The 24,629-nt window shown below is 37.6% G+C and overlaps 1 protein-coding gene across 1 annotated transcript in view; it reads right to left on the bottom strand.

Annotated features, from left to right (window-relative positions):
* Nucleotides 1-24,629, bottom strand: part of STK3 (serine/threonine kinase 3) — a 317,866-nt gene that overhangs the window by 135,532 nt on the left and 157,705 nt on the right. The window contains exon 7 of the mRNA XM_062188183.1: nucleotides 5,046-5,183. Coding sequence (XP_062044167.1) covers nucleotides 5,046-5,183 — 138 coding nt within the window. The remainder of the gene's footprint in view (nucleotides 1-5,045; nucleotides 5,184-24,629) is intronic.

The following is a 24,629-nucleotide window of genomic DNA, read 5'->3' as shown; positions in this document are numbered from 1 at the left end:
AATGAAGGGAAAATAAAAGACAATCACAGAGGAAGAAAAAATAGCACTACAGACCTACATAGATAGTCAAAGTTCTCTAATCAGAAAGGAGATGATCTAAGAAGGAATCTTAGAATATCAAGAATAAGAACAATAGAAAAAAAACAAGAGCGTAAATACCAGTACAGTCTATTTCCCTTCTCTGAATTTCCTCAATTATGTTTTAAGGTTAAAGCAAATTTTATAACACTGATGTGGTTCTCAATGTATATAGAGGAAGTACTTAAGACAATTACATTATAAGTGGAGGGTGAGAAATGGAGATAAAGTTTCTATATCTCACTTGATCTGATAAGAGTAAATCACATACCACAGGTGACCTATGAAACCACCTGTTAGAGTCAAGCCCTGGGCTGACTCAACTAATGGCAGATCTTTGTCAACCTAACATTGTCACAATACTGGGGCAAGGGCTGACTCTGAGATTTTAGGCTGTCCATCAGCAGGCATAAGGATCACTGCCAATTAGAAACTCTAGTGTCAGTAGATAGATACTGAACCTTGTCCTTGTCCCAAAGTCAATTTCTTCATCTACTAAGATTCCAACTTAATCTCAAAGGATTCTTGCAGTTTATGATTATTTCCAATGTAAACAATCATCTATATATGTCACAGAAAATGAACCACTATAAAAATAATTTTATATTTCTTTTTTTAATAATTATTTTATTTATTTGAAAGAGTTACAGAGAGAGGTAGAGCCAGAGAGAGAAAAACAGAGGTCTTCCATTCTGTGGGTTCACTCCCTAAATGATCACAATGGCCATAGCTGAACTGAGCTGAAGCCAGGAACCAGGAGCTTCTGAGAGGTTTCCCACACGGGTACAGGGGCCCAAGGAATGAGGCCATCTTCTACTGCTTTCCCAGGCTATTGCAGAGAACTGAATCAGAAGAGGAGCAGCCTAGACTTGAACCGGTGCCCATATGGGATGCCAGCACTGTAGGTTGGGGCTTTAACCAGCTACACCACAGCACCAGCCCCACATTATGAATTTCTTTTTAAAAGCTGTTTGTTTACTGGGTCTTAGAAATCTTGGTATATGATTTAACGTTTTTAAAAATATTATTTAAAGACAGAGTTATAGACAGAGAGACAGAGAAACAGAGAGAAAGGTCTTCTATTCACTGGTTCACTCCACAAATAGCTGCAATGGCCAATCGAGCTAGTCTGAAGCCAGGAGCCAGGAGCTTCTTCCAGGTCTCTCCTGTGATTGAAGGGACCTAAGCACTTGGGTCATCTTCTGCTGCTTTCCCAAGTGCATTAGCAGGGAGCTGGACTGGAAGTGGAACAGCTGGGAATTGAACCGGTGCCCATATGGGATGCTGGTGCACAGGTGAAGGCTTCATTGACTACACCACAGTGCTGACCCTGAGAATTACACTTTGATTTTAACTCTTAATAGACAATACACAAAGAGAGATTTTAGGCTTCCAGCGAAACAAGACTCTAATGAAACAAAAGAAATCTGTTCTAAAAAATATATAAATCAGGAGTTTGTTATGTTACATACACACAAATTAAGCACAATACACACGTGTTAACTATCAGATACGTAGGAGTGCAAAAGTCATTCCCTGCTAATAAACAGTCTCTGACCTTGAACTAGTTATAATCCAGGACTAAGGACAGAAAAGAGTTATCTCATTCTGATTTAGTAAAAGATTTGCGACCAAGATGCTTATGGGAACTTAGAGTATCCCGACAGTCCATGGAGGAATATCTAATTTGAATTAGAAACAACTGGTAAGAAGGATTCACTTGACGAATGGGACACTTATGGGAACCAGGATGGGGGAGAGTGGCAAAACAGGAAAAAGGTATGAAGGAATGAAAATGTAAGGTCTGTATAAGAAATTTTAAGTCTTTCTCTTCAGTATCATCAAGAAAGCATGGGATTTTCAAGGGATCGGGAAGGACATCATGTTATAACAAAGGGGTTGAATGTTTGATCAAGAATAGAAACGGGTAAAGGTAAAAACTTGCCATTGGGATTCCAAATCCCATTAAGTTGGCAGATACCAATGCCATCTTACTAGAGTGATCAGTTTAAGTTCATAACTGATCATAAAGATAGGATTAGTGTCAAAGGGATCGCATAAATAAGACCAACTGTCTGATAATAATCATTGATAGAATTAAAAAGGAGAGAATGATCTAACATGGGAAGCAGGACACACAGCATACTCATAGAATGACAAACACCCTAAACAGTACTCTGGCCTCAGAATCAGCCCTTAAGGCATTCGTATCTGGCTCAAAAGCCCATGAGAGCATTTCACGCATGGAAAAGCCAAGACACTCTGGCAAAAATGACCTACATGAAAGAGCTCTGTGAGTGAGGTCCCAGTGGAAAGGGCCATCAAAGAAGGAGGTACCTTTCTCTGAAGGGAGGAAAAAACTTCCACTTTGCTCATGGACCTGTCTAAATAATGTTGGAGTTTGTGAACTCAAGAGGCTTCCATAGCTTTTTGCAGCTCATGTCAAGAGCCTCAGGTGATTACTGATGTCATAAATGAGACTGTCAATTGTTAAATCAACAACAGGAGTCACTGTGCACTTGCTCCTTTTGTAGGACCTCTGTTCTTAATGTGTTGTACTATGAGAATTAATGGTAAAACTTGTCTTCAAACAGTACTTTATACTTCATGTCTGTGTGGGTACAAACTGTTGAAATCTTTACTTAGTATAGAGTTGATCTTCTGTATATAAAGGTTATTAAAAATGAATCTTAATGAAGAATGGGATGGGAGATGGAGTAGGAGGTGGGACGGTTTGTGGGTGGGAGGGTGGTTATGGGGGGAAGAACTGCTAATATCCAAAAGTTGTACTTACGAAATTTATATTTATTAAATAAAAGCTTTCTCTTAAAAAGAATACAAAAATAAAAATCAAGGAAGCAAATATTGGCAAATAAGCACTATGTGTAAGCATTATACAAAAATAGTTGCTCTGCTTACTGTTAATATAAAGATGCCTAGGCCAAAACCATATAGAGCCTGTTAATTACTCCATATGGGGCAAATATTTATCAAGTGCTTTTCTACCCTAAAAGTTCTGAGTTAAAAACATAAAATTTTTTTTCTCAAGAAAAATTAGAAATGTCTGGAGAAAGAAAGAACACTTTTTTTAACCCAAAAATTAAGATGCTTGACCATCATATTTTATGGCATTTGTTTGGCTTTGCCTGTCTTTATTTTTTCTTTTTTTCCTTCTTTGCTTTTTTTTTTTGGGGGGGGGGTTAAATAATTTATTTACTCATTATGACAATACAAATAGGCTCTTGATTTCTGCACTTAAAATTCCTTTGACAATACTTCAAAGTAAATGTCTTAATTAATGTTTTCAATTTTTATAGTAGAAGAATATAACCTAAAATTTACTTTCTTAATCATAAATTAGTTCATTTTTAAAAAGTAATATTTGCATACACTCAAAATTCAAAAGTAATATTTACATAAAACTCAAAATTTGCAAGTCCCAAGGCTGGCATTATGGCATGGTGTCATAAACCTCTGCCTGCAACAACACATTCCCATATGGACACCTGTTGAGTTCCAGCTGTTCCATTTCCCATCCAACTCTCCCTGCTAACGTGTCTGGGAAAGCAGCAGAGGATGTGGCACAAGTATTTGGGCCCCTGCACCCATGTGAGAGTCCTGAAATAAGCCCCTGGTTCCTGGCTTCCGTGTGGCCTAGCCCTGACCATTGTGGCCCTTTGGGAAGTAAACCAGCAGATAGAAGATTTCTTTCTCTCTCTCTTTCTCTCTCTCTCTCTCTCTGTTCTCCTTGCCCCCTGCCTCTGTAACTCTGCCTTTCAAATAAAGATTTAAAAAAAATCTTTTATAAGGTCCCACAAAGAGTTTTTAGGGAGAATAAAGTCTCCATCCCATTCCTGTCTTTCACCCGCAATGATCTTCTCAGGAGGCCATTCTTCCCAGAGATACCCTGATATAAGCACTGACAAACACGTACATATGCACACATGTGTGTGGACATACTTTTCCAATCACTCCTCTTAGACAGTCTCCAGTTTACTGACAGATATTTAGGTTGTTTCCAATCTTTTTCTATTGCAATGTTCTGTGAATATTTTTACACATATATTATTTCATATAAGGTTAAATTTTTCCTAGATGTGTAATTGCTGGGCCAAAGAATACATGGATTTTTATTTTAGATAGATTGCTAAATTGGCTTCCATTTAGTACTAAATTAAATTTTCCTAATAGTAAGCATACATTTAAGATTCTGTTTCCCATACTCTTCAACAAAATCATTTTTTAAAATGGCACCTTGGGAAGCCACTTTTTATAAAAACAGCCATGGTTTTGAATCCTTTTGTCACTTAATGAGACTCATTTTGTACAAATGGAATTTTGTTAATGTGAGACACACTATTAGCTCAGAATTCTGAAGTAATTCTGCTGAGAAATTAAAGGCTCACAAATACTTCAGGTATTAAATTATTTCTACTTGTCTTAAATTTCAAAGTAGATTTTTTAAAAAAAAGTATTTCCTGATACTCCAAATACAAAATCTACTTATAACAGGGATACTAAAACTCTTCATTTAGGTAATCTTATAACTAGTATTTACAACATGAGACAATCCTGCGATTACATATCATATACTGCAGCAAAGTCAAAGGAGAAATGCAGAGTCAAGGAACATGAGGAAAACATGAGCAACAGTAACTATGGAAACAACTCCTTTCTGAAATGAGAAATCTTTGCAAGGTTTGTTGAAAGCAATTTTAGGAGTCAAGAGTTAAGAACAACACAAAGCAAAGAGGTGAGACTGAATCTGGAAAACAAAAAGTGGGACAAAGAGAATACATGGCAGTGTGTGTGTGTGCACGCACACACGCACATGCATGGACTATCCATCCATACTTTCTGGGGAGGTTTAAATCTTTCCAAATCAGTTGTGAAACTCATAGCAATTCTGACCAATATCAGAAAGCTAAAAGGTTTAAAGAAAATATCCTTCCCTTACCAGCACTGACCTGTAAAAGTTGCGTTGCAGTAGCTCTCTGCTCAGGATTCTTCACTAAGCATTTTTTAACAAAATCAGTGAAATCATCAGACCAAAGTTCTGGCTTCCTGAATGTCGGTGGTGGGTTTGTTGGAATCATAAAAATAGCCTAGTACAAATAAAACATCCAAAAAATATATTAAGAATCACAATAGTATAACCAAATAAATCTCTTTTGTAATCATACTCAAAATTTTAAAAATAAATTTAAGCTGTTTTAGAATTTCTAGTAAGCCTGAAATTCAGCAAGTAAGTCCTTCTGGTACTAATGTAATAATTTCCCATTACATTTCCTCTGTTTGGATTGCAGTTCATTGAGCACACCATTCTTAAATAATTTATAATTTTTTTTATCAGTCTCTAAAGAAGACTTTGCATTTTTAACCCTGTTACTAAGCTAAGGAAATTCCCTAAAAAGATATGCAAGTATTCCCAAATTTTTCCACTTTATGCCAGATTTACTGCCCATTTTATTTTGACTACAAGCAACCCAATAAAATTGCTGCTATGATTTGAAATAGTATTTGATAGAGCCAATACTTTTATTTCTCTATTAAGGAGTCAAGATTTCAAATGAAAAGTTCTAAAGGTAACATACCATTTCAGTTTCTTACCAATGATTCAGTACTAATAATTTAACAGTAATGACAACAGATTCAGATAGTTCAAAATTAAAAAGCTATAAAAAGCTGTTCTCATCCCAGTCTACCTGTCAAGTCTCCCTGTACCAACCAAGAGAATGAATCTCTAATGATGTTAGGGAATCACTATCTATCTGTAAGGAGCTAACTTCTCTCCTTGGCATCTGTAATAGTTCCTGATAAAATATCTTCACTAAAACATCATTTCTGGGGCCAGCATTGTGGCACAGCAGATAATGCCACTGCCTGTGACACTGGCATCCTATATGGGCAACAGTTTGTGTCCTCACTGCTCCACTTCTGATCCAGCTTCCTATTAATGTGCCTGAGAAAAGCAGAAGATGGTCCAAATGTTTAGGCCCCTGCCACCCTCGTGGGAGACACAGATGAAGCTTCTGGCTCCTGGCTTTGGCCTGGGCCGTTGCAGTCATCTGGGGAGTGAACCAGCAGATGGGAGATGTCTCTCTCTCTCTCTCTCTCTCTCTCTCTCTCTCTATCTCACTCCCTCCCCCCTTCCCTTCCCTTCCCTCCCTCCTTCCTTCCACCTTCTTTCTCTGTAACTCTTTCAAAATAAATGAAGAAGTCTTTAAAAACATCATATTCTTTGAAAAGATGTGAAAGGCATGAAAATAATAAAATTGAAACAAATATATTGAGGATGTGATAAATACTAGTTATTAATGATCTTACTTCAATGTTATAAAAAAAGGCAAACAGAGCAAAGGCAAAAAATTTTACAACATAAAATGAATTAGCATATGCTATAACTATAATTGAACCTATAAGATTATATAATTACACAATTGATATAGTAGACAAGACTAGGAAAAATGGCTTTTTGTCAACCTTAATCTGTATATGCATAGGCAGCATATGACGACAGGCCTTTCAATGATGTATCCAAGGGTACAGTATCCCAAAACTCCCTGTTTGACTTGTAGATTTATTTCTCTGACTTTCCAGAAGAAAGGCTCTGTGTTTATTCTCTCCTCTCTTTTTCACCTGGCTTTTGGTGTCCTCTGTGTTCATGTGCAAACAATTTTAATGTACATTAAATTATGCCCATTCGTCCATTAATGCATAAGGAAGATAAATGTCGTAATACTACAAACTACAATAACACTTAGAAACTAAAGTTTTTGGGTTTCCTTGTTTCTTTCTTTTTTTTTTACCATTGAAAGAGACTAAAACTTCTGTTCAAGTATGGAGAAAATATCAAAATTGTAAAGAAAGTAATAAAGAGAATATATTATGGAATCAATATTTTAAAGTGCTCCCTATATATGATAAAAATTTTATATCCTTCATTGAATTTTTATTAATTGATTAAAAAATCATTCACCAGTAGCCTAGGATCATAGAATTTCCACAGTAAAAGATAAATGACAAATCACTTAGTTCAATCTTCATTTGATAGAAAAGGAATCTAAAGCCCAGAGAGGTTAAGTAACATGAAAACAAAATTTAAGACATCAAAGGAGCCTTCATTTAAAAGACTGGCAAAGTATTCTAATGCTTCCACAATGTTTCAAGATGCAAGAAAGCAAAGTACACAGCAAAGAGATTGCAAAATCTAAATAAACTAATAAAAAGATAGAAAAGGTGATAAATGATGATTCTATTGGCAACACATATCTGACAAGTTCTTCCTTTAATTTCAAAGTGGGGAAGAATGAATAAGCAAGTATTAAGGTTCTAAGATAAAGCAGTGACAAGGAACATCCCAAAATTACTACAAATACAACTTTGAGAATCAATAAAAGTGAAATCATCTTATCAAATATGAATGGGGGGTAGATCATTCAAAGGGGAAAAGTCTTTCCAACAAATGATGTTGGAAAGATTTGATATCCACATGTTAAAAAAATAAAATTGGTTGTTTTCACATTGCAACACAAACAAAAATTATATCAAAAATGCTCAAAAACCTAACTGTGGAGGCTAGAGTTGTGGTGCAGCAGGTTAAGCTGCTGCTTGCACCACTAGCATCCTGTAGTGCAGTGAAAGTTCAAGTCCTGGCTATTCTGTTTCTGATCCAGCTTGCTGCTAATGTGGCTGGGAAGACAGCAGATGTTGGCCCAAGAGCTTGTGGGAAATCAGAATAGAGTTCCTGGTTTCTAGCTCCTGGCTTCAGTGTGGCCTAGATCTGCTTGAAGAGTGAACTAGCAGATGGAAGATTATACTTTACTTGTCTCTCCTTCTCTGTCACTCTGCCTTTCAAGTATGTAAATAAATTTTAAAATGCATACTATATATTATATATAGATGATATATGTAAAACTGAGAAGGAAACATAGGAGAAAAGCTTTATGATACTGATTTAAGCCATGATTTTTTGGATATAATAACAGAGTCCAAACAATAAAAGAAAAATACATAAATTATACATTACCGAAATTGAAAACTTGTGTATCAAAGGACAGCATCAAAAGAGAAAAAAGACAAACCACAGAACAGAGAAAATACTTGCAAATTGTATCTGATAATCAGTTAAATGTAGACTATATAAAGAAGTCCTACAACTCAACAAGAAAAACACACACAATCTGATTAAAAAATGGGCAGTGGACTTGAATAGACATTTCTCCAAAGAAGATATGCAAATGGACGACAAGCACATGAGAAGACCCTCAGCATCACCAGCTAATAGGGAAATAGGGAAATCAAAATCCATAGATATACCACTTCAAACCCATTAGGATGGTTATCATCATAAAAGAAGGAAGGGAGAAAAGGAAGGAGGGAAAACAACAAGTGTTGGCAAAGATGTGGAAAAACTGGACTCATTGTGCATCTTTGGTGAAAACGTAAAATGGTACAGTTGACATGGAAAACAGTATGATAATTCCTCAAAAAACTAAACACAGAATGACCACATCATCCTGAAATTCTAAGTCTGGGTATATTCCCAAAATCAGAGACTTAAATATATATTTGTATACCCATTATTTATAGCAGTATTATTCACCACAGTCAAAAGGTATCAATTGACAGATGAATGAACAAATATGATGCACACACAGACACACACAAGGTATTATTATTCAGCTATAAGAAGAAAGAAAACTTTGACACAGGCTGAAAGACTGATGGACCTTGAAAACATTATGCTGAAGGAAACAAGCCAGTCGCGAAGACAAACACTGTTTGGTTTCTCTTCTATGAGCACCCAGCGTAGTCAAATTCATGGAGACAGAGTACAATACAGGTTGCCAGGGGCTGGAGGAAAGCAAGAAGGCGGAGCCAGTATTTAATGGGAGCAGAGATCAATGAGCTGGGGAAGATTTCAGAAGTTTTGGAGATGGATGTGAGTGATTGTTGCATAGTAATGTGAACAAATTTTTTTTTTTTTTTTTTTTGTCAGGCAGAGTGGACAGTGAGAGAGAGAGACAGAGAGAAAGGTCTTCCTTTTGCCGCTGGTTCACCCTCCAATGGCCGCCGCGGTAGCGCGCTGCGGCCGGCGCACCTGCGGCCGGCGCTGTTCCGGTGGCAGGAGCCAGGTGCTTATCCTGGTCTCCCAGTAATGTGAACAAATTTGATTCTGTTCAAACTGTACACTTCTTAATGGCTAAAATGGTGAATCTCATTTTCTGTATATTTTACTTTAAAAAACAGTGGAAAAATATAAAGTAATAAATCAAGTTCAGAAACATTTGTTGAATATCTACTACACCCAGAGCATGCTGTTAGGTATTAAAAGGGCAATGCAAAAAGTTTATGGAAAATAGAGTTAAAAACTGAGCTTATTTTGGTGCCAAAATTTGGAAATTCATGTATAACTTTATCATAATACACATTTGCAATGATCTTTTTGAAGACCCCCTCATCTGCATGAATTTCAAAAATTTTTGCACCAAAATAAACTATCTGTTGAAAGGATCAGAGGGCAAGCAGATCTACCTTGGATGGACTCAGGGAAGACAAGATTGGAAACAGAATGGAGAACATGGTGTTTCACACTAAACAGTATGGTCTGCAAGATGGTGCACAAGTGAAAACAGTTTTCCCCGGGGAGGGGGTTATACATGCATGCTTTTGCTTTTTTTTTTTTTTCTTTGAAGATTTATTTATTTATTTATAAGGCAGAGTTACAGAGAGTCAGAGGCAGAAAGAGAGAAAGAGTCTTCCATCCACTGGTTCACTCCCCAAATGGTCACAACAGCCAGAGCTGGGCCACTCCAAAGCCAGGATCCAGGAGCTTCTTCCAGGTCTCCCACACAGATGCAGTGGCCCAAGGACTTGGGCCATCTTCGACTGCTTTCCCAGGCCATAGCAGAGAGCTGGATTGGAAGTGGTGCAGCCAGGTCTAGAACTGGCGCTTATATGGGATGCCTGCATTACAGGTGGCCGCTTTACCTGCTATGCCACAGTGCTGTCTTCTTGCTTTTGCTTTTAATCAGAGTATGTTTATGAGCCAAGATGTACATCTTCTAAGACAGTAACTTTTTAAAAAAATAGGAACATGGAATACAAAAGTCAGTTAGGGGGCTAGTGTAGGTATCTCAACATGAGTAATAAAAACTGAAACTAGGATGGTATTTACGGGAATGAAATGGAAGAAACAAGGCATAAGATAAACACCAAGGAAGAACAAAGAGGTCCTGCCTATAATACTATCTGGCAGAGGTGGAGAAAGGAAGAAAGATAGATTACCCCAGAATTGACGAAATAAAAAATTAGACACCTTAATTGCAAGGCACTCAGATATTCTAACAATTCATTGTGTCATTCTTTTGAATGTCCTCAGTGTGCAGACACGTAACTACAACGTGTTATCACTGGTCTCTAACTTGGAAAGTGATCCCAAAGGCCCTTCTGTGGACACAGCAGTAAAGACTCAGTATCTAAGTCTGTTGATCCTAGGACAACAGGTAATCTCTTTATCAGTACATGTATCTCCCTTCAAAAGGGGCAAATCTTTTAACAGGTGAAAACACTCTTACACATCTTAGCGCATGTTACAATATTCCATCTACAACAGTCCTTCAAAAGCAGTATAGCCAGTATTATAAAACAATAAGCATCTTGCAAAAAAAAAAAAAAGTAGTTTTATACAGCTTTTCTGTGTGTTTAGAATTGTGCTACAATTCTGGGTTAGCAAACTGACAGGCCACAGACCAAACAGTGCCAGTTGCATATATGTTGTATTCCTAAAATGTAATAATCTGCTAAAATCAGGCTGATTTAAACCAGGAAGTTCTATTTCTAGAGGTCTTTCAAATAAATTTTATTTTTAATTTTTTTTTTTAATTTGAAAGTGAGGACAAGCATTTGGCACAGTGATTAAACCACCCTTGGCACGCCCACATCGCATATCAAGTGCCTGGGTTTGTGTGCCAATTCTGTTTCCAATTCCAGCTTCCAATAGGTGGTGGTTCAAGTAGTTGGATCCTTGCCATCTATGTGGGAGACCCAGATTGAGTTCCAGCCTCCCAGTTTCAGCCTGTTCCAGTCCTGGCTGTTGCAGGCATCTGGGGAGTGAGCCAGTGTATGGAAGATATCTCTATATTTATCTGTTTCTATATCTGTTTGTCTGACTTTAAAAACAATTTATTAAATAAATTGTTTTTCAAAATAAAATAGGATGGATATTCTACCTTTTGCATGGCCTCATCTAACCTGGCTCAGTCATCTATTTAATCTGACGGTCCTTTTTTTCTGATTCTGAAAATCCTCACAGTACATACTCAGACCCACAGAACTCACAATCAACTTATAGAGAAAACAAATGAACACATGTGAAACAATTACCAAATAATAGATGCCAGATAATGAAATTCTGTCTGCAACAACAACAAAACCTTATATTTAATCTGAGATAGCTTCTTAGTTGAGGCAGAACCTAGTATAGCCTAAGGATGGATAAAATGGGGTTAACAGCAGCTGCTGAAAAAAGCACACAAAACCACCTGCTACTTCAAATTAGAGAATAAAAATAAATTTGAACTCTCATCTCTGCAGAACAGTTCAAAGGACCTATATAAGCCCCTATGTAGACTGACCTCAAACTGCAGGTAAACGACACTACATTGTCTAGATAAATGTTGTTCATCTGCACTTCTGTTACAAATTGGTGGATAACAACCCAGTGATTTATGTCCTTGAAGCTAATGCTCTCTTTGAACTTTGAGCCAATAAGTTGCAGCCTTATCTTCAGATAATCTTAACATATAAGGCTCACCTCAGCAGTAGCTATTAGAAACCCAAGGATAAAAAGCTTAACTCTAACTCTTATTTACCCAGCACTGCCATAAAGTGAACCTAAATGTCACATCTTACTCCCAAACAAGCATAGAACAAGCATGAACATTGAGTATACAGTTAAAAAAAAAAAAAGTCTACATATAATCTACCAAAATGTCTCCAGAAAAATCACTACACCTTTTATTTCCCCTTTTTAGTTTAAAAATGTAGTAACAAATTAATAGATTGTCTCTGACTTTACTGTATTTAACTTAACCTAATCATAAATCACAGAGGATCCTCTTAACCATCTGCAGGTTTTTATATGACTTAATTAGGTAGGCCTGTCTGTAGAAAGTTTTGGAGTTCAGTGGCTAGCTTTAGTCTAATAATTCACTCCCTTGCCACCAATCAAATCACACAGACACACATTACGGCCATATAATTTATCTTATCTCTAACACCATTTTGATTGAAGAATGTTAGTACAATAAATGATACGATTATCCTTGTGTTTGTTTCCACACAATGTGTTGCTTAACTACACAGTGAACCTCTGATTACGCTCTAAAAAACACTTGCCTAAAGTGATCCCTTAGAAATCTAGAGTGAAATGATTAGGAGAGGCTAGGGAAAGCAGAAGGGAGAGTGTGATGTAGGTTGGTTGGTTTATGAGTACTAAGTTATAGTTAGGAGACAGAAGTTCTGGTGTTCTATTACATGGTAGGGTGACTATGGAAGACAGTGTGACAAAACTAGAAGAAAGGTTTTGAATATTTTTACCACACAGAAATGATAAAAGCTTGAGGAGATAGATTTGTTTACCCTAATGTGAACATTACACAATGTATAGATGTAACAAGACACCACATGGGATTTTATAACTATTTATACTTTTTATGCACCAGTTAGAATTAAATAAATAACAAGAACTTACCTAACCAAAAGTAGTCTTAAGAAGCCAAGAAATACAGGTGCCTCAAAATAAACCATTATTTTCATGCTTTAGACTCCAGGTGTACTCAGTAGATGTGCAAAGTGATCAAACTAAGAAGCTACAATGCCTGAACTTTATCATCCCAGTAAGATGAGTCAGTATGCGTGACTAAAGCTATGGCAGGTGGATTTGTGAGTGTAGAGAAGTGATGGACACACCAGAATAACAAAGAAATCCATGCCACTACTTTCAGATCCTCAGGTTTATGAGCAACAGGTTACCTCCATAACAAATATATATAATGAAAAGGATGAGAAAACACTTTATAAAACTAGAAAGAACTAAATAAACATTGCCGTTTCCTGATAGCAAACATCATGCAGAGGTAGCAAGCTAAGTCAAATGAAATCATTCTGAAAAGGCAATATAATAATAATGATTTATAAATGACCACTACAAATAAGAGAGCAAACACTACAATGGACTGAAGCCAGCACTTGACCTGAGTCAAAAAAAAAGTCTTGAGCTCTAAATCCACCTTTCTCTCCCTGACTGTGTGGCCTCAATTGTTTGTTTTTGTTTTTTAACCCCATGTAAGTGAAAAGGCTGGACTAGATGTTTATCATGTTCCTGATATATAAAAGACTGCACTCTAGCTACCTAGCAATCAAAGGATGAAGTTCCAGCTAGACATATGCTAAACTGCTAGTTAGAAAGGAGAGGGAGGAAAAGAGAGGGAAGGATAATAAAAGGTCCTCTAGAAGTTAATGTAAAATGCAAATTTTATCACCTCTCCTTCTAAAGCAAATGTGAAATATACATATTTTTGAAGAGAACAGTAACTCTAAAGTGAACCTTGCTCCTGGAGTTCTACAGTAAGCACAGGGTTAAAGTATTGAGAACATGTACTCACAATTCACCCCAGCTCTAGTCAGAAACACCTTAGTAATCATTAATCTAGCCAATAAAAGCCAATTTTCCAGCCTGGAAACAGAATTAAGGGAGGAGGAGCAGCTGGTGCCCTAGCTGCATGTGGACAGCAGCTATCATATTGGACAGTACAGAAAGAGAACATTTAAATCATTACGGAAACATCTACTAGACAGCCCGTCTCTAAATCTAGCTTCTAGTTTACAGAAAATGCATGGAATAGAGAAAATGCTAAATAACATTTTCTAAATGATAAAATAATACAGCAAATCCAAATTTGAGGGATCCTACAGAAAATATTTTTTAAAAAACCTCTTAGCCTCATCCCTTCAAAAAAAATCAATGGCATAGTTAAAAACTATGGCATGTGGGTGTGGCGGATGATAACTAAATTTAGAATGAGGCCAAAAAAATGTCCTACGTGAAAGACCTCTGTGGGTAAGACCCCAGTGGAAAGAAGTGGTGATCAAAGAAGGATGTACTTATCTCTGGAGGGAGGAGAGAACTTCCACTTTGCCTATGGCCCTGTCTACATACTGAAGGAGTTTGTGGATTCAAAAGTCTTCCACAGACTAGGCAGCTCATGTCAAGAACCTCGGGTGAGCACTAACTTAAGAGTGTTAATTGTTAAATTAACAACAGGAGTCACTGTGAACTAACTTCCCAGGCAGGACCTCTGTCCTCGAAGAGCTGGATAATGAAAGTGAATAGTAAAACTTGTTCTCAAAGATTTACTTGGTTTTAGTGTATTAAGTGGTTTTAGTGTATTAAGTGTATTAATATTAGTATATTAAGCTTATGTCTCATAAGCTATAGTTATGTCTAAGTGCTCACAAAAGATGTATCATTCATGAGTTCTTCAAAGTTAAGTTTCTCAAAAATAAAAGAATGTTTAAAATAAAAAAATAAAAATAAAAAGGAGGCCAAATATGAACTAAACGATAAATGACATTAGAAGCTCACAATTTTCTGAGATGTACGTTTTTATTCTTTGAGGATCTATACAAAAGTAAATATTTGGAGATTAAGTATCAAATACTTCAAAAAATGATGATAGCTAGATAACAGAGGAAAAGGGTAAAGATTAGATAGATAGGTAGAATAATGTCACCTCCACCCATCCAAAAAATGTCCATATCCTAATCCCTGGAACTTGCGACTATATTACCTTACATGGCAAAAAAAGATATGACTCTGTTGGATATCTTAAAATAGGAAGATTCTCTTGGATTATTTGGACAACCCCAATGTGATGACAAGAGTCCCGACAAATGGAAGAAGGAGGCAGAATTGAGCTAGATGAACAGATAAGACCAGGGAAGGATGCTCTGCTCTGAAGAGGAAGACAACTACCACGACACATGGCTTTCAAAGCTAGAAAGATGCAGGATTAGGTTCTGCCCTCAAGATTCCAGAAAGAAACAAAGCCCTGCCAACACTTCAATTTTAGTTCAGTGAGATCTGTGTTGGACTCTTTTTTTTTTTTTTTGAACATTTATTTATTTTATTTGAATGTCATTGTTACAGAGAGAGAGAGAGAGAGAGAGAGAGAGAGAGAGTAAGCGAGCGAGCCAGGAGCTTCATCCAGATCTCCCACATGGGTGCAGGGTCCCAAGCACTTGGGCCATCCTCTGCTGCATTCCCACACATTAGAAGGGAGCTGGATCGGAAGTAGAGCAGCCAGGTCTGAACGGGTACCCATATGGGATGCCAGCATCAGAGAGTGGCTTAACCCATTATGCCACAATGCTGGACTCTGTGTTGGATTTCTAACCAGTAGAGTTGTTAAGATAATAAATCTGTGTTGTATAAGCCACTAGGTTTGTGTAAATTTGTTATGGAAAAAATAGGAAATAGGAAGGAAGGAAGAAGGGAGGGAGGAAGGGAGGGAGTAGTTGTTGGAGGTAGAGGAGGAGAGAAAGGAGGAAGAGAAAGAGGAAGAAGGTGTTGTAGGGGCCAGAGCTGTGGAGTAGTGGGTAAAGTCTCTGCCTACAATGCCGGTGCTGTGGCGTACCAGGTAAAGCCACCGCCTGCAGTGCCAGCATCCCATATATGTGCCAGGTTCAAGTCTCAGTTACACCACTTCCAATCCAGTTCTATGCTAATGGCCTGGGAAAGCAGTAGAAAATGGCCTAAGTCCTTGGGCCCCTGCACCCGTGTAGAAGACCTGGAAGAAGCTCCTGATTCCTGGCTTCAGATCGGTGTACCTCCAGCCATTGCGGCCATCTGGGGAGTGAATTAGCGGATGGAAGACTTCTCTCTGTTTCTCTCTCGGCCTCTGCCTCTCTATAACTCTACCTTTCAAATAAATAAATAAACCTTAAAAAAAAAATGCCAATAAGGAAAACAGAATCCTTTATCAAAGTGCCTGAGTTCAAGCCCTAGCTCTGCCTCTGATTCCAACTTCCTGCTGATACGAAGTTTCCACACAAAAATACTGCTCTCTTTTCTTAAAATCTATTGTAAATGGTATAGTGTTTTAAATTTTTCGACATCCACATATTAATTGCTAAAGCACACAGAAATTCAATTTCTGTGTTTACCTTGTGTCCTGCAACCTTGTGGAATTCACTGACTAGTTCAAGTGTGTTTTTTCCCCAAGATTCTTTAGTATTTTCTGTGTAGAAAATCAAATTATATGAAAGGACAATTTTATTTCTTCTTTTCCAACCTCTATGTCTTTGACATCTACTTCCTCCTTTTTTACTCTGACAATAACCTACCTCTGTATTGAAAAGAGTAAGGGGCTGGCCCTGTGGTGTAATGGGTTAAAGCCCAGCCTGAAGTGCTGGCATCCCATACGGGCTCTGGTTCTAGTCCTGGCTGTTCCTCTTCTGATCCAGCTCTGTGCTATGGCCTAGGACAGCAGTAGAAGATGGCTTAAATCCTTAGACCCCTGCACCCGCATGGGAGACCCAGAAGAAGCTCCTGGCTCCTAACTTCGGATCAGCTCAGCTCTGGCCATTGCCTGTTGTGGCCATTGGAGAGTGAACAAGTGTTGGAAGATCCACCACCACCACCACCCCCCGTCTCTACTTCTCTCTGTAACTCTCAAATAAATAAAAACACTTTCTGTAACTTTCAAATAAATAAAAATAAATCTTAAAAAAAAGTGTGTGAGGGTTGACATCATTCCAACTCCCAATATCATGAAGAAAACACTGTATCTTTTTCATCAATTTTAATGTTAGCTGAAGGGTTTTTGTAGATATTCTTTAACAAATTGAGGAAGTTATCTTTATTCCTATTATTCTGAAAGTATCCAACACTATAAAGGGGTGTTGGATTTTGTAAAATGCTTTTTCTACATTATGAGATTTTTCTTCTGTAGTCTACTAATACAGTAGATTATACTGATTCAGTGTGAACAGTATTCTCCCCACCCAGCAATTCAGATGCTCTTAAGATAGGAGCTTAGAGCTGTTAAACACTATGTTTAACATTATGACCTTGAATAAAGCAATATATCTATGTGGCTGGTCCCAGCATCAGTGGTAACTGCTTATATAAGCAGTGCAATATGTCCAGATGACACAGATAATACATTCATATGCGATAAACTTTGTAGCTACAAGTGAAATGTGTCAATTCATATGGCTGAAGAAAAAAAAATACTGTAAAACCAATAATTCTACATATGAAAAAAGCAACATTTTGTTTGATCCCCCAATTCTATTAGTCACCAAATATAACAAACTAAAAACTAAGTAGAATTAGTTACAGCCGCCCAGGCACCAAAAAACAGCATGCTCTACAAAAGAAAAATGGGAGGCATTAAGAAATAGCCTGCAGATAAGATCTTTGAGTTATGGGAGATGCCAAAGCAGAAGATGTCTTAAGAAATAAATACTACATATAGTAATGATTTTTCTAATTAAAAAGCCTTCACAATAGATATATTTAACATCAGTTCCTACTTTCATTCTTTTAGATACCCAAGCCAAGATTCTAGACTACATATCCTTTCTCTCACATCCCACATTTAGGCAATCAGAAAATGTAAAATACATCCTAAATCTGACCACTTCTTAACAACTCTACCTTTACTGCCCTGGTCCAAGCCACCATAAACTCCTACCTGTATAACTGAAGAAGTAATCTCCTCACCATTCACCCTGTTTCCATTCATATACTGCTGCAATCCCGTCTCACCAAGAAGAGTAAGTTTTCTAAGTCACACATCAGATCACGTCACTCCTCTGCTCCAATGGCTTCCTGACTTACTCAGTGTAAAAGCTAAATCATCCCATGATTTATGAAGACTCTGACCTTGTCCCCTGCTACCCATCTGACCTTATCTCTTACTTTTCTTGTGTTCTTACCCAGCTCCAGCCATTTTAAACCTCCTCATTGTTCCTTAAACACCAAACACACTTTCACATAGTTCCTGTGACTAAAATATTCTAGTCCCAGAAATCTGCGTGGCTCATTTACTTATCTCCTTTGTATCTCTAAGAAAAATCACCCTGCAGAAAGGCCCTTCTTGTCCATCCCCTCTAGAAGTATGGTGCCACAAACACAACAGTCATCCTGTAGCCCTCTTATCCTGCTTTATTTTTTGCCATGGCAGTTATTAGCATGTGTTACATTGTAGATAATTTTTGTATAATTTATTGTCTCTCTCCCCATAATATAAGCACCTAAAAAGTTGGAACTCTGATTCATTCAATGCTGTATCTCAGTGCCTATAAAAGTATCACAGCAGGAATTCAATAAATATGGGGTGAATTAAGAGACCAAAAACTCAGTCTTTCAGAGGGATTTATACCTGTACAGCTTTAAAATATATAAATCTTGCAGAGACAGAACTGGACAGCTGGTGGTAACATATAAAAATGTAAGCTGGCCTTCTAAGAAAGATGGAAGTTTTGACAGTAAACGATTAACTACCAAAAGAATAAAGTATATTATGACACATTGGCAACCGAGTGAATTCACCTTGAGAGAATAACAGGTACCTATAAATAAACATGTGAATAACTTTATAATAAAACTATATAATTAAGCACAGAGAGAAAGACTATCTTGCCAAGATTTGCTATCATTGGCAAACTTCCATATTAAACTCAGCTTCCCCAATTCCAGCTACAAATGGAATTGTGAATTTGGCAACTCACTGGAGAAAAAGACTGCATTACAATCTGGGTTCACATTAAAGTTACCTCATTCTTCTCAACTTAGATCTGACCTGGAGGAAAATTTTTAACAGATTCTATTGGATAAGTGCCATACTACAGTTAGAGTTCAAAATTAGCATTATAGATGCTAAAGGATTTTTATTTTGTTTCCTTAAAACTAAATTGGACTAAAATAAAATATGAGGAATTATAAGTGCAATGTGTATTATCTAAAGAAATATTTGTCAAAAAAAGCAAATTATAACACCAGTTCTTCCCTCTCATTTCTATTGATTTAACTCATGCATTGCCTCACTCAAGTTTGTAGACGTGGTACAACTTAAGCTGTTAACTGATATGAGAGAGATAAATCTCTTCCTTCCAAGGCTGATCCAGATTTAATGACACACAATCCAGACAAGTCCACCTCAATTTTTGCTATTAAAAATTCAAATAAAAATTATGTACTCCAAATTTGTACATAAATGTGCTAACCATTTATTTATTATCTACTACATTACAAGTCATTGTACTGGACACTACTGACACAGGATATAAACTGCACACACTGCTGTCAATAAATTTATGATGTGATAGAAAAGTCACATAAACTGTAACAGAGTGTGATAATGTACACAATCTTGGGATGCACAAGGTGTTACAGAAGCCTAGAAAACAGGAGAAAATGCAGGCACAAAGTTCATTGAGAAGAGGGCAGAGAATAATATATGATAGCTGGCTAAAGGAAAAAGGAGGTTCCATACAAATAGAGGTATGCACAACCCAAGGCCTTCTTAGACACTGAAGAATTTGACTCTTACACTAGAAACAAATGAGATAAACAGTTTAATGAGGAGGATTTTAAGGAAGGAAGATTATGATCTGTTTCATTCTAGAATTATCAATCTAGCAGTACAATAAAGGTTACATTGAAATGTAGAGTGGGTCAGGTCAGTTGGAAGGCTGATGAGAAATCCAGAAGATAAAATATTAACTTGGGAACAGGTGCTTAGCCTAGTCATTAAGACATCCACAGTCCACACTGAAGTACATGGGTTTGATTCTCAGCTCCTAACTCCAGTTTCCTGCCAATTCTGACCCTGAGAAGCCACAGTCATGGTTAAAGTCATTGGGTTCCTGCCACCCAAGTGACAGACCTAGACAGCCTTCCCAGCTTCCAGCACCAGTTTGGGGCCGCCCCAGGCCACTGCAGGCATTAGAGGGGTGAACCAGCAGATGGGAGGAAACTCCCTCTTACACAATTCTCTCCCTCTCTCTCTCTTTTCCTCTTTGCACTGCAAATAAAAACAATTTTTTAAATGTTTTAAAATTGCTTCTATATTAACATATCAACATACAGAGACTTAGAAGATAAGGGTCAGCATTGTGGTACAGTAGGTAAAGCTGCCACCTGAGACCCAGCATTTCATGCCAGTGTGAGTGCCAGCTGCTCCACTTCCAATCCAGCTTCCTGCTAATGGCCTGGGAAAAGCAGCAGAAACATGGCCCAAGTGCTTGGGTCCCTGCAACCACGTGGGAGATCTGGATGAAAACTCCAGGCTCTCGGCTTTGGTCTGGCCCACCCTTGGCCATTGTGGCCATCTCAGGAGTGAACCAGCAGATGGAAGAAGATAGATAGATAGATAGATAGATAAAAGAAAGTAATGAGTCTAGAATTCAAGACAGAACCTAGAAAGAGCCCAGAAATCAAATAAGGGAGGGGAAGACACTTGAGTGAAGAATGGTAACTAATGCCAAACAGAAGAAAAGCTGTAAACAATTTCAGTAGGGTGGTAGCCAAGTCTAATTATGGGTAAATGGGAAGGAAGCGAGGAAGTGAAGCATTATCCTTTAGTCTTTTTTACAAATGGCTCTAAGAAAGGTGCAAGACAACACAGCAGGCAGAAAGCAGCATAAGCCCAAAGAAAACTGGGTTGCTTTTTAAAATGGGAGGCACCTGAGCCCTCTAAAGTTCCTTAAATGCAAAAAGACAAGTGATGAGTAGAGGACAGAAGACAAGATGGGAAGGGGCACAAAACCAAAAGGGATTATTTCCCCATTTTATATATGAGAAAACTGAGGAACTGTGAGGTTAATCAACCTGCCCTTAAATACTAAGCAAACAAGGAGGCCAGTGTTGTAGTGTGACAGGTTAAGCCACTGTCAGCATCCCATATGGGCACCAGTTCAAATCCTGGCTGTTCTATTTCCAATCCAGCTTCCTGAAAATGAGTCAGGGAAAGCAGTGGAAGATGGCCCAAGTTGTTGGGAACCTGCACATATGTGGGAGACCTGGAGGAAGCTCTTCCTGGCTCCTGGCTTCGCTCTGGCCCAGGCTTGTTCATTGCAGCCATTTGGGGAGTGAACCAGCAAATGGAAAATCTCTAACGCTCCCTGTAACTCTGTTTTTCAAATAAATAAATTAAATATTAGATAAATAAAACTCAGCAAATAAAAGACTTGGAAACTGAACCCAAATGGTCTAGCTCCAAACCCATGATAACCATCAAGATGTACTGCCTCTCCATAGATAGACAAAGAATTCCTCTGGTTCACTAAGTCACCCTGAAGATCAACTGTTCTCCAGTAGGAAATATTTATTTATTTTTTAAATATTCATTTATTTACTTGAAAGGCAGTTAGAGGCAGAGGCAGAGAGGTCTTCCATCTCCTGGCTCACTCCCCAAATGGACATAACAGCACAGCTGGGCTGATCTGAAACAGGAGCCTGAAGTGTCTTCCAGGTCTCCCACACGGGTGCAGGGCCCCAAGGACTTTAGTCATCTTCTACTTCTCTCCCAGGACATAGCAGAGCTGGACCAGAAGTGAAGAAGCCAGGAATCCAGTCGGCACCCATACGAGATGCCAGCACTGCAGGCGGCAGCTTCACCGGCTACACCACAGCGTGGGCCCCAGGAAATATTTCTAATTTTAGAATAAATGTAAGAGAAAATTGGAGTGTACTAATCAGAAATGTGCTAGATTACATTTAATACATTAAGAAAATCTAGAGAATTAACTGTAACATTAAAAACATCAGTAAACAGTTTTCTCATCCATATAAATACATTCATATAGCAATTGTTCTTAAATTTTACCATGTATCAGAATTGTTTACAGGGCTTGTTACAATGCAGATTTCTAGGCCTCACCCTGAGAGTTTCAGTTTCAATAGACCTGAGGGTAGAGTCCAAGAATTTGCATTTCTAACAAGTACTCAGGTGATACTGATGGATTAAAAAAAAACCCAGCACATGGTAAGCCTTCAATTAAGTGGTATATATAATCAATAATAATAAAAAGGATGATTATCACCTTTACCATCATCTCCATTATCTGCCCTATTTCTTGGATTATACATCACTTTTTATTCAAAGATAATGTAAAGCTGATATAACAGTTAAAAATCAAAATAATCTGATTCCAAGTTCTAATTGCCTCTGGTGTCCTTCTTCCATCTAATCAAAAAACAGCTTTTCTAAAATGTAAATCTGGATTACCAGTTCCTACTTTACACCAATGTTTCTCATTATGTATAAAGTACAGGGGCTGGCACTGTGGTGACATGGGTTAAGTTGCCACCTGTGACACCTGCATCCCATATCCTAAGTGCCTGGGATCAAGTCCTGCCTCCATTTCTGATCCAATTTCCTGCAAATATGCAATCGGGGAGGCAGCAGCAGATGATGGCTCAAGTACTTGGGATCCTGCCACTCAAGTGGAAGATCCAGATGGAATTCTTGGCCCTTAACTTTGGCCTGGTATAGCCATGGCTGTTGTAGACATGTGAGGAGTGCACCAGTGGATGGAAGATCGAATGATTCATTCTTTCTCTCTCTCTCTCTCTTTAAATAAAATAAAGTACAAACTTCTCAGAATGGCTTTCAAATTCTTTTGCCTATGAACCACTGTCTAACTGTAGTTCAATGTGGTTTTAGAAGATAACCTATTTTTAAAAATTTTTCCCTAATACAATTCTTTCTAATAAAGCCATATATTCCTTCCATAAGTCCAAAGCACCTCTAAAATTTGAAGCATCAAATGATAATATCAATCAACATTTTTTTTTTTTTGACAGGCAGAGTGGACAGTGAGAGAGAGACAGAGTGAAAGGTCTTCCTTTACTGTTGGTTCACCCTCCAATGGCCGCTGCGGCCGGCGCACTGCAGCCAGCGCACCGCGCTGATCCAAAGCCAGGAGCCAGGTGCTTCTCCTGGTCTCCCATGCCGGTGCAGGGCCCAAGGACTTGGGCCATCCTCCACTGCACTCCCAGGCAGAGAGCTGGACTGGAAGAGGGGCAACCGGAACAGAATCCGGCGCCCTGACCAGGACTAGACCCGGTGTGCCGGCACCACAGGCTGAGGATTAGCCTATTGAGCCATGGGCGGCACTGGCCTCTCAATCAACATTTGTGAGGCATTCCCCCAAAGCTTTACATGAATTAATTCATTTAATCTTAACAATCATCAGGATAAAGCCTATAATTAATCTCATTTTACAAATGGGCAAAAGTGAGATACTGGAGAGGTTAAATTCACCCAAAGAAATAAACTATCAAGTAAAAGAGCCAAAACTCTCAAACTGCAAGTAAAGTAAACTGACAATTACCAGACTGTTCAGTACTTATTGATGTTTAGATAATGTATTTTTTAAAATGCTGATATAAATAATTTCTTTACTCATTTTACATGCATTTCACTACCAGCATTTATTGAATGCCTACTACATGTCAGATATTAGTACAGGCACCAAAGACTATCATGGTTTAAACCAAAAAAAGGTAAGACCCAATGCCTTGTCTCCTGAGTCATGGAAGCCTTAAATTTAAATAAATTACAGAAACATTCAATAGATAAATGCTAAAAATAAAAATGAATATATGCTGAGATTTTAATAAAATAATCTAACCTGTTTATAGCTTACCATACTTAAACTTCAGTATCCTAATACAAGGGTATAAGGTACACAGAACATGACCTTCCAAATGCCAAATAACTCCATTTCAAAATGACACTTTCAAAATCAAATTAAGTCACATAGTTAAAATTTTAAATAATATTTAAAATGCCACTTTACATTCTTCAGTTTTTTTCCCTTGGTAAATGTAGCTGTTACCTCTTAGAAATAATGCAATAAATAGAAACTACCCAAAACTAATAAAACGACACTTTTTTGATCAAGATAAAGGTAAAATAATATGCCAAGTTCCAGAAAGTAGTTCCAATTTGGACAGTACCTTCTTATGATTAAAGAAGTAGAACCATAACTTAATATATTTCATTTGTAAGATTAAGAAAGTAAAAAAAAAGCTTTCTTTCATAATAAATTTCAAAGGAAAATCATTATTTCTTTACAGGGGGAAAATGCCTAAAAGTCCAAATACTGATATTACAAAAAAGACATGAAAGGTAAAATCAAGTATGAACCAGGTCTGGATCCCCATATCTTCAGTTTCTATTTATCAAACAGAAAAATCTTTCCAACTTTCTCCTTTCCTGCATAAGACCAAAACTATGTGATATTCTGTTTGTATTACAATTACACTAATTCAATGCAGGTCACTTGCTTTTTACTGAGTCCAGATGACATTTGGTAAACTAAACATGGGCCAATTAGCTTAAAAAAAAAAAAAAGGAAGAAAAGAAAAGAAAAAAGGAAGAAAGAAGTGTATTTTGATGGCCGTTGGGTAGGTCACACAGTGGCTATACAGCATCAGGGCCTGCACTTCATTTTGGCTAACACCAACC

Source organism: Lepus europaeus, chromosome 4, assembly GCF_033115175.1.
Source record: "Lepus europaeus isolate LE1 chromosome 4, mLepTim1.pri, whole genome shotgun sequence".
NCBI lineage: Eukaryota > Metazoa > Chordata > Mammalia > Lagomorpha > Leporidae > Lepus > Lepus europaeus.
The sequence above is the reverse complement of the archived record's forward strand: the minus strand, read 5'-3'. Positions and strand labels throughout refer to the sequence as shown.